At 41.3% G+C, this 11,356-nt stretch overlaps 1 protein-coding gene across 1 annotated transcript; it reads left to right on the forward strand.

Annotated features, from left to right (window-relative positions):
• Positions 1–1,949: 1,949 nt before the first annotated feature.
• LOC115499136 (olfactory receptor 1L3-like) lies at positions 1,950–2,945 on the forward strand. Its single transcript, XM_030292850.1, has one exon. It carries the CDS (start codon positions 1,968–1,970, stop codon positions 2,943–2,945), a length of 978 nt encoding a protein of 325 aa, XP_030148710.1. The 5' UTR covers positions 1,950–1,967.
• Positions 2,946–11,356: the final 8,411 nt, after the last annotated feature.

Here is an 11,356-nt window from a genome sequence, read left to right on the forward strand (position 1 = left end):
AATGAAAACAAAACAGAAACGGGCTTATAGATACAGAGAACACTCAGGTGGTCCCCAGAGGGGATTAGAGTGGGCAGGGTGTGGGGCAGTGGGGAATGGTTGAAATAGGAGAAAAAGAGTAAAAGGCTCAAACTTCTAGTTATAAAATAAATAATTAAAGGGGATGAAAGCTGCAGCATAGGGAATATAGTTAACAATATTGTAACAACTTCGTATGGTGACAGATGGCAGCTAAATTTATGCTGGTGATCACTTTAGAATGCATATAAATGTTCAAAAACTATGTTCATTGTATTAGCAGTTCACTATATTAGCACTGAAATTAATATATTATTGTATGTCAATGACATTTGAATAAAAAATAAATAAATCAGAATAAACTTGAGGAGGACAGAGCAGAAGGTACTGGTGATGTTGTGGTGCTCTGAGATAGTTGTCCTTTAGACAAATGGAGGGACAAAGGGGAAGTCCATATTGAAGATTTATAGGTTCAAGGAAGAAACCAGGTGTCCCTCCCTGGTACTCTATCCTCAGTCCCACATTGCACAAACCAAGGTAACCCTCAGAGAGGTTGCAATAGCCAGGGACAGAAAGTTATTGTCTCCCACGGACACCTACACCAGGCTAAGCAGATGTTGCACTATGCCCAGACCACTGAAGACAGGGATGTGGGGCCATTTGAAGAAGGAGAACACATGTAATTCCTTGGGATCCTTGGAGACAATCCTGCACAAAGTTAATGCATGTTTTTGTTCTTATTATCTCACCTATCAAACACCAGGGACTTAGTGACACAGCATCAGAGGATATTCCCATGAGGGAAGCAGGGGCTGTAAGTATATATATCTTGGAAAGGATGGTAAGAATCCATGGAAGGGAGCATTCAGATTTAAGGAGAATTAGGAGGTTTTCTACAATCAGGCACATTTTCTGTATGCTATCTCTTGGCACAGTTTGTCTTCTTTTTCACTAATAATTCCATGGAGCATGAATGAAGGCAGTGGAATGAATACATGAAGTAAGATTTTAATGTCCTTCCCAGGTAAGAAAGGAACTTTGAGAATGCCTGGTGAGAAGATATAAATATTTGATCTCAGACAGATAATTAGTCATCATTGGACACTAAGAAAGATAACTTACGTTTGTGCTAAATGTTGAGATTTAGGTATCTATATTCTATAGTCAAATCTTTCTTTACCCAGTCTACTTGTAAGCAACCTTTCCCTGACCTCAAGATATGAAATACGAGCTGAAGAACAGAGAATTTGGGGAGAGAATTTTCTCTTGAAAATTCACTTCGTCTCTCTCACTTTCCCTTCTCCATCTTTCTTTGCCCTCTGCTTACTTTCAACATTCAACCAAATGGTTTGGTAGGCCATTCTTACTTCCATTGCAAATGGTGTGAGAAGAAGCATCTTGATTTAAAAAGATGGCTCTTCATCAACCATAAACTAGGTGAAATAGCTATTTCATGATTATATAGATGTGCATTAGCCATGGGTAATCTTTATGAGAAGTTGACCTTAACCTGATTCATAGACTGCATCTGTGGTTCCTGTGATTACTAGTCACAGAGTACGGAGGAGGAAAAGGGAATCAAGCCTGCTCTCCCTCTTTACTCCTCCTCCTCCTCTTCTTCCTCCTCCTCCTCCTCCTCCTCCTCCTCCTCCTCCTCCTCCTCCCCCTTCTCCTCCTCCCCCACCGTTTAGTTTTCCTTCTTCCTCTCTGTCTCTCTCTCTCCTTCAATCAGTTTTCTATAGATCTCTATATCAAAGATTCTAAAAGAACAAGTGAAAACACAACTTTGGCTCTCATTTGCCCATATTCATAAAGAAAAACATTGAAGAAAATGCTCTATTAGTAACTGCTAATTCTCATTGCAAGAACCAGATGGAAAGGTGCATGTCCTAGATGACATAAGAACCATTAATTGACAGGATCTTTTATCTGTAGGTGCATTCAAGTCCATGGGAATGTCCAACCTGACAAGACTGTCTGAATTCATCCTCATAGGACTCTCCTCTCACCCTGAGGACCAGAAGCCACTCTTTGCTCTCTTTCTTATCATGTACCTGGTCACTTTAACAGGGAATCTGCTCATCATCCTGGCTATCCGCTCTGATCCCAAACTCCAAAACCCCATGTACTTCTTCCTGAGCATCTTGTCCTTTGCTGATATTTGCTACACAACAGTCGTAGTCCCCAAGATGTTAGTGAACTTCTTATCAGAGACAAAGACCATTTCCTATGCTGAATGTCTGACACAGATGTATTTTTTCCTGGTTTTTGGAAACATAGACAGTTATCTCCTGGCAGTTATGGCCATTGACCGCTATGTAGCCATTTGTAATCCTTTCCACTATGTCACTGTGATGAACCACAGACTCTGTACGTTGCTGCTGGCCTTCTCCGTAGCTTTCTCCTGCCTCCACTCCCTCCTACATGTCCTCCTGGTGAATCGGCTCACGTTCTGCGCATCAAATGTAATCCAACATTTTTTCTGTGATGTCAACCCTGTTCTGAAACTGGCCTGCTCTTCCACCTTTGTCAATGAAGTTATGGCCATGACAGAAGGGTTGGCTTCTGTGATGGCCCCATGTATCTGCATCATCATCTCTTACCTAAGAATTCTCATTGCTGTCCTCAATGTTCCCTCAGTGGCTGGAAAATGCAAAGCCTTCTCCACCTGCAGCTCCCATCTCACTGTGGTGACTCTGTTTTATGGGAGTATTACCTATGTCTATTTCCAACCCTTGTCCAACTATACTGTCAAGGACAGAATAGCAACAATCATCTACACTGTACTGACATCCATGTTGAATCCATTTATCTATAGTTTGAGAAACAAAGACATGAAACGGGGCTTAGAGAAATTGATAAGCAGAGTGAAGACTCAAATGGATATGCTTTCTGCTGCACAAGCCAACAAAATCCATGAACCCTGATTGCAAGTTGTGGGTGTGAGTGTGGGTGTGGGTGTGTGTTCAGACACACACATCCAGATAGACACACGTGAGGGAATACACTTTGATCAACTTTACCTGCACTGGGTACTTTCCTACCCTGCTGTTTCTGTCATACCATGGCTCCACATGACTACCCAGTCTTGGTACCGAAGCTGCAGTATAGATCATCCCCAAATACTCCCTGATTCCAGAAAATCACAATCCCTTTACTCCTTCCATACTTATTAGGAACCTCCCATATTTCCTTCTGTTTATAAATTTCCAGCCAAGTTTGGTCACTTGAATTACCAGAGAATTTTTATATACAACTATGTAGAAATCAAATATATATGTGCAAATATATTTTGCACACATAACCACCTATTCTGTTTGAAACTGTTAGAAAAATTTTTACAGGTGTGCATACATGTGTGTATCCGCATGTGCATGCATGTCTGTGCATGTGTGTGGGTGTGTGTGTAACCTCACTCTCAGACTAGCAGACTAGGAGTTTCCCAAATATAGAGGCCGTGTTCCCTGGTCATGCCATGATATAACCATGGTTCTGCTTTTACTTCTCAAAACAGCTGAATATCTTGGGCTCTGGAGTCATTAGAGTCAAAACAACTGACATCAATCACCCAATTGACTATTAGTAAACCAGCTCTGTGCCTCTATACATGTTTTGGCCTCTACGCATCGCACCCTTCATATGCTCAGGGTGCATTCATCAACCTACACTTTCTGGAGCTCCTTACCTGTATCCTCTCTACAGAGGCCTATACTTCCATCTCTTCTGTAGTGTTTTTTTTTAATGAAGTAGTATTTTTTTCTATCAGAAATGCTTCATATGGTCACTGAAGATAGAGTAAAAATCAATGTATGTAAACTACTAGTGAGAGCCTTTGGTTTAAAAGGCCTGATATGAAAAGGCTCACAAATTAGCTGGAAAATGAATTATTTAAGAAACCAGTAAGGTGAATTACTTTACACTTACACAGCAAAAGAACTCTGGGCTGAATACACAAGGATGAATAAAGACTGATTACAATGTCTGCTGTAAGTATGGACACAAAAAGTACTGGTACATATAAAAAGTGCAGTTTTAGTCACCATACGCTGGGCATGTAAAAATGGAATTAATTTCTATAAATTTATGTCTATAGTTTCATTTATCTTTTATTTTGAGCCCTCAGTCTACCTAATCATAGCTTGGTATGGACTTTTCTCCATCCAATCCAATATTTCCCCAGTGACTTCTGATTTATTCATAATCCCCATTTATTCATTTCTCACCCTTCATGGATACCATTGCTCCTTTCAAGCCCCATTTAAAACTATCAGGGCTTATCCAGCTTCTCTCTGATGTCTCCAAAGACAGACAGGGTCTCTCTTTTAGATTAGTCTATCCTTTGGTCCTGTACTGGAATCAGTTGCTGACATCTGAAGTCAGCATTTTTTCCATTCATTTGTCACCGTGAATGATGGTTAGGGCTTGCTTTTGAGATTGGTGACTGGCTTTTATGATTCCTTCTGCTCTGTAATGATGATCCAATGGTGATACCAGCCTTGGCCATCATGAAGGGCTTCTTGACACAGCCCTTTGATCTTAGTCTAGCCTCTTCTCTCCATCAACCTGACTTTTGTCTCTCTCATTCATCTACTTACATGAACCATTCCAGGCCTTGGAAAACATTTGTATTCCCTCCAGAAAAACACTGAGGGCAATAGCCAGTCCTCTGCTGTCTACAAATACAATGCCACCATTTTTCTATTATTCTTTGTAACTGAAAGAACAAGAGGAGCACAAATACAGCCCTCATATTGGGATCAAGGCACACATCCACTCTACTCTGACATTTACAGACTTAAAGGACCTTGCAAGAGACTCTCTAGCATCATCAAATCTGTTCCATTGTTTTGATTTTTCCTGCAACTCTTCCCTGATTATATGTGGATCCTAAGTGATGACTCGTAAAAAGCTAAGAATTTGGTATCTAATACATTGGGGTTGGACTGAATTGTGTTTCCCCCCCAAATTTGTAGATTAAAATCCTAACCACCACCACCCTCATCTCAAGTTGTGATTTGTTTGGAGATAGGGTTTTTAGAGAGGTAGTTAACTTAAAATGATGTCATTCAGGTGAGTCTTAATCCAGGTAGCATTCTTCCAAAAGGTGGAGATTAGGACACAGACACACAGAGGCAACCCCATGTGAAGGCACAGAAGATAGCAAGTCAAAAAGAGTCCTCAAAAGAAACCAAGCCTCTCAATACCTTAGCCTCAGATTCCTACGCTCCAGAAATGTGAAAAAATAATTTTGCATTGCTTAAGCCACCCAGTTTGTGGCACTTTGCTATGACAGCCCCAGAAAACTAATACAATACCTTTGATAATTTTGCTGGTGAGAACTGAAGAATAAACAGAACTTAATCCTCAAATATTTAATTCACAATACCTGCTTGCCACGAATCTTCCATTTTGGCAATGAAATCTGTTTTCAAAACCTGACTGTCTCTAATTCATGGATTATCTCAGGCAATATAAAACTGGGAACTTAACCATAGTCTTTAGCTTGCCTAGAAATAAGACCCAGAACTCAATTAATGAGAGATGGGGGTGAACAAAATCAACCTTGGAACAAAAAGACAAGGGAACACTGATTAAACTGAAGTCTCAAGTAGGTAAAGAATTAATGTGACCACGGGACCTTTCAATATGGCCGTCATCAGTCTCATGAATTATGTGGGGGAAATGAGAGGGTCTTACCTTCCTGTCAACCTCTGACAAAGAAGAACCTGTGACAGCGCCTTATCCTGCCTTCTAACACAGGTGATGGCAAAGATGAGTACATGGTATTTCCTGGTAACATTTTACTTGACCTGACATTAATTGAACTTCCTTTTCTATTTCTTTCTGAGATTGGTAATTAGTTTATCATCTTAAATTATGAGCACTTATTGTAGGAATTTACTGAAAGGAAAAACAAATAAAAATAAGAACTCAGATGCACTACTAGGTCAGGAAAAAAAAGAGAAAACCAAGTACTACCAAGACTAAAAAAGATGTTCAGGAAATAGCAAAACATTCTGGTTACAATTCAGGTACTCAGCTGCTGACTTACTCACCTTTGGTCAACCTCTGTCCTGGCAGCCCTAACTTCTACAAGAAGGAACACAGGTATATTGCATGAGATTCTGCTTAGGGTTTCTCTCCCTGCCATGGATTTATGGTGAGGTCATCTTGCTCAGAAGGAACTATGGGTGGCTGATCCCTTAGATTCCACCTACACCTGCCTAAATAACCCAGAAAACCGCCAGAAGACTAGCAGAACGGAGTCTCTGGAGCCAAGCACAGATGAGAGGCCCACGGAAGAGGGTAGGAAGGGCGGAGAGGCAGTGCGCGCTCCACGGACTGGCGGGAGGGAGCCGGGGCGGAGGGCCAGCCCACTGGCCAAGCAGAGCCCCGAGTCTGGCTTGCAAAAGCGGAGGGGCCGGACAGAGTGTGTTCCCACAGCAAGCGGGACTTGACATCTGGAAGATTATAGGCTAACAGCTCTGCTCGGAGAACGGGAGGGCTGGAGGACAACGGGAAGGAGAGTTGTTGAGCCCCGGATGACAGAGCTCAGCTTGGCGGGGAACAAAGCTGCTCACCAGGGCCATCTCCCTCGACCATCCCCCAGCCAAAATCCCAAAGGGAACCACTTCTTGCCAGGGAACTTGCTTGCACCGTGTAAACACCCAACGCTGTACTTCTGCGGATCCGTCCCTCCAGTGGGTCTGACTCCCTCCCGGTGCCACAGGGACCTTCCCAAAGCGGATCTCCAAAGGAAAAGCGAGCTGAGCCTGCCCCTCCCACCCCTGTGCACTTGTCGATCCACCCCAGCTAATACGCCAGATCCCCAGCACCACAAGCCTGGCAGTGTGCAAGTAGCCCAGATGGGCCACGCCACCCCACAGTGAATCCCGCCCCTAGGAGAGGGGAAGAGAAGGCACACACCAGTCTGACTGTGGCCCAAGCGGTGGTCTGGGGGCAGATCAGGTCTGACTGCGGCCCTGCCCACCAACGCAAGTTATTCAAGACAGCACAGGGGAAGTGCCCCGCAGTCCCCCACCACTCCAGGGACTATCCAAAATGACCAAACGGAAGAATTCCCCTCAGAAAAACGTCCAGGAAATAACAACAGCTAATGAGCTAATCAAAAATGATTTAAACAATATAACAGAAAGTGAATTTAGAATAATAGTCATAAAATTAATCACTGGGCTTGAAAACAGTATAAAAAACAACAGAGAATCTCTTGCTACAGAGATCAAGGGACTAAGGAACACCCAGGAGGAGCTAAAAAATGCTATCAATGAACTGCAAAATAAAATGGAGACAACTACGGCTCGGATTAAAGACGCAGAGGAGAGAAGAGATGAACTAGAAGATAAAATTCTGGAAAAAGAAGAAGCTGAGAAAAAGAGATATAAAAAAAATCCAGGAGTGTGAGGGGAAAATTAGAGAACTAAGTGATGCACTAAAGAGAAATAATATACGCATAATTGGTATCCCAGAGGAGGAAGAGAGAGGGAAAGGTGCTGAAGGTGTACTTGAAAAAAATAATAGCTGAGAACTTCCCTGATCTGGGGAAGGAAAAAGGCATTGAAATCCAAGAGGCACAGAGAACTCCCTTCAGACGTAACTTGAATCCATCTTCTGCACGACATATCATAGGGAAACTGGCAAAATACAAGGATAAAGAGAAAATTCTGAAAGCAGCTAGGGATAAACACATTCTAACATATAAAGGGAGACCTATAAGACTCGTGACTGATCTCTCTTTTGAAACTTGGCAGGCCAGAAAGGAATGGCAGGAAATCTTCAACGTGATGAACAGAAAAAAATATGCAGCCGAGAATCCTTTATCCAGCAAGTCTGTCATTTAGAATAGAAGGAGAGATAAAGGTCTTCCCAAACAAACAAAAACTGAAGGAATTCGTCACCACCAAACCAGCCCTACAAGAGATCCTAAGGGGGATCCTGTGAGACAAAGTACCAGAGACATCGCTACAAGCATGAAACCTACGGATATCACAATGACTCTAAACCCATATCTTTCTATAATAACACTGAATGTAAATGGACTAAATGCACCAACCAAAAGACATAGGGTATCAGAATGGATAAAGACACAAGACCCATCTATTCACTGTCTACAAGAGACTCATTTTAGACCTGAGGACATCTTCAGATTGAGAGTGAGGGGATGGAGAACTATTTATCATGCCACTGGAAGTCAAAAGAAAGCTGGAGTAGCCATACTTATATCAGACAAACTAGACTTTCAATTAAAGGCTGTAACAAGAGATGAAGAAGGGCATTATATAATAATCACAGGGTCTATCCATCGGGAAGAGCTAACAATTATAAATGTCTATGTGCCGAATACGGGAGCCCCCAAATACATAAAACAATTACTCACAAACATAAGCAACCTTATTGATAAGAATGTGGTAATTGCAGGGGACTTTAACACTCCACTTACAGAATTGGATAGATCATCTAGACACATGGTCAATAAAGAAACAAGGGCCCTGAATGATACATTGGATCAGATGGACTTGACAGATATATTTAGAACTCTGCATCCCAAAGCAACAGAATATACTTTCTTCTCGAGTGCACATGGAACATTCTCCAAGATAGATCACATGCTGGGTCACAAAACAACCCTTCATAAGTATACAAGAATTGAAATCATACCATGCATGCTTTCAGACCACAATGCTATGAAGCTTGAAATCAACCACAGGAAAAAGTCTGGAAAACCTCCAAAAGCATGGAGGTTAAAGAACACCCTACTAACGAATGAGTGGGTCAACCAAGCAATTAGAGAAGAAATTAAAAAATATATGGAAACAAACGAAAATGAAAATACAACAATCCAAATGCTTTGGGATGCAGCAAAGGCAGTCCTGACAGGAAAATACATTGCAATCCAGGCCTATCTCAAGAAACAAGAAAAATCCCACATACAAAATCTAACAGCACACCTAAAGGAAATAGAAGCAGAACAGCAAAGACAGCCTAAATCCAGCAGAAGAAGAGAAATAATAAAGATCAGAGCAGAAATAAACAACATAAATCTAAAAAAACTGGAGACCAGATCAACGAAACCAAGAGTTGGTTTTTTGAAAAAATAAACAAAATTGATAAACCTCTAGCCAGGCTTCTCAAAAAGAAAAGAGAGATGACCCAAATAGATAAAATCATGAATGAAAATGGAATTATTACAACCCATCCCTCAGAGATACAAGCAATTATCAGGGAATACTATGAAAAATTATATGCCAACAAACTGGACAACCTGGAAGAAATGGACAAATTCCTAAACACCCACACTCTTCCAAAACTCAATCAGGAGGAAATAGAAAGCTTGAACAGACTCATAACCAGCGAAGAAATTGAGTCAGTTATCAAAAATCTCCCAACAAATAAGAAGAGTCCAGGACCAGATGGCTTCCCAGGGGAGTTCTACCAGACGTTTAAAGCAGAGATAATACCTATCCTTCTCAAGCTATTCCAAAAAATAGAAAGGGAAGGAAAACTTCCACACTCATTCTATGAAGCCAGTATTACTTTGATTCCTAAACCAGACAGAGACCCAGTAAAAAAAGAGAACTACAGGCCAATATCCCTGACGAATATGCATGCAAAAATTCTCAGTAAGATACTAGCAAATCGAATTCAACAGCATATAAAAAGAATTATTCACCATGATCAAGTGGGATTCATTCCTGGGATGCAGGGCTGGTTCAACATTCACAAATCAATCAACGTGATACATCACATTAATACAAGAAAAGAGAAGAACCATATGATCCTGTCAATCGATGCAGAAAAGGCCTTTGACAAAATCCAGCACCCTTTCTTAATAAAAACCCTCGAGAAAGTTGGGATAGAAGGAACATACTTAAACATCATAAAAGCCATTTATGAAAAGCCCACAGCTAACATCATCCTCAATGGGGAAAAACTGAGAGCTTTTTCCCTGAGATCAGGAACACGACAGGGATGCCCACTCTCACCGCTGTTGTTTAGCATAGTGTTGGAAGTTCTAGCATCAGCAATCAGACAACAAAAGGAAATCAAAGGCATCTAAATTGGCAAAGATGAAGTCAAGCTTTCGCTTTTTGCAGATGACATGATATTATACATGGAAAATCCGATAGACTTCACCAAAAGTCTGCTAGAACTGATACATGAATTCAGCAAAGTTGCAGGATACAAAATCAATGTACAGAAATCAGTTGCATTCTTATACACTAACAATGAAGCAACAGAAAGACAAATAAAGAAACTGATCCCATTCACAATTGCAACAAGAAGCAAAAAATACCTAGGAATAAATCTAACCAAAGATGTAAAAGATCTGTATGCTGAAAACTATAGAAAGCTTTTGAAGGAAATTGAAGACGATAGAAAGAAATGGAAAAACATTCCCTGCTCATGGATTGGAAGAATAAATATTGTCAAAATGTCAATACTACCCAAAGCTGTCTACACATTCAATGCAATCCCAATCAAAATTGCACCAGCATTTTGGGGCGCCTGGGTGGCGCAGTCGGTTAAGCTTCCGACTTCAGCCAGGTCACGATCTCGCGGTCCGTGAGTTTGAGCCCCGCGTCGGGCTCTGGGCTGATGACTCAGAGCCTGGAGCCTGTTTCCGGTTCTGTGTCTCCCTCTCTCTCTGCCCCTCCCCCGTTCATGCTCTGTCTCTCTCTGTCCCAAAAATAAATAAACGTTGAAAAAAAATTTTTTTTAATTGCACCAGCATTCTTCTCAAAACTAGAACAAGCAATCCTAAAATTCATATGGAAACACAAAAGGCCCCGAATAGCCAAAGTAATTTTGAAGAAGAAGACCAAAGCAGGAGGCATCACAATCCCAGACTTTAGCCTCTACTACAAAGCTGTCATCATCAAGACAGCATGGTATTGGCACAAAAACAGACACATAGACCAATGGAATAGAATAGAAACCCCAGAACTAGACCCACAAATGTATGGCCAACTAATCTTTGACAAAGCAGGAAAGAACATCCAATGGAAAAAAGACAGTCTCTTTAACAAATGGTGCTGGGAGAACTGGACAGCAACATGCAGAAGGTTGAAACTAGACCACTTTCTGACACCATTCACAAAAATAAACTCAAAATGGATAAAGGACCTGAATGTGAGACAGGAAACCATCAAAACCCTAGAGGAGAAAGCAGGAAAAGACCTCTCTGACCTCAGCCATAGCAATTTCTTACTTGACACATCCCCAAAGGCAAGGGAATTAAAAGCAAAAATGAACTATTGGGACCTCATCAAGATAAAAAGCTTCTGCACAGCAAAGGAAACAACCAACAAAACTAAAAGGC

Source organism: Lynx canadensis, chromosome D4, assembly GCF_007474595.2.
Source record: "Lynx canadensis isolate LIC74 chromosome D4, mLynCan4.pri.v2, whole genome shotgun sequence".
Taxonomy (NCBI): domain Eukaryota; kingdom Metazoa; phylum Chordata; class Mammalia; order Carnivora; family Felidae; genus Lynx; species Lynx canadensis.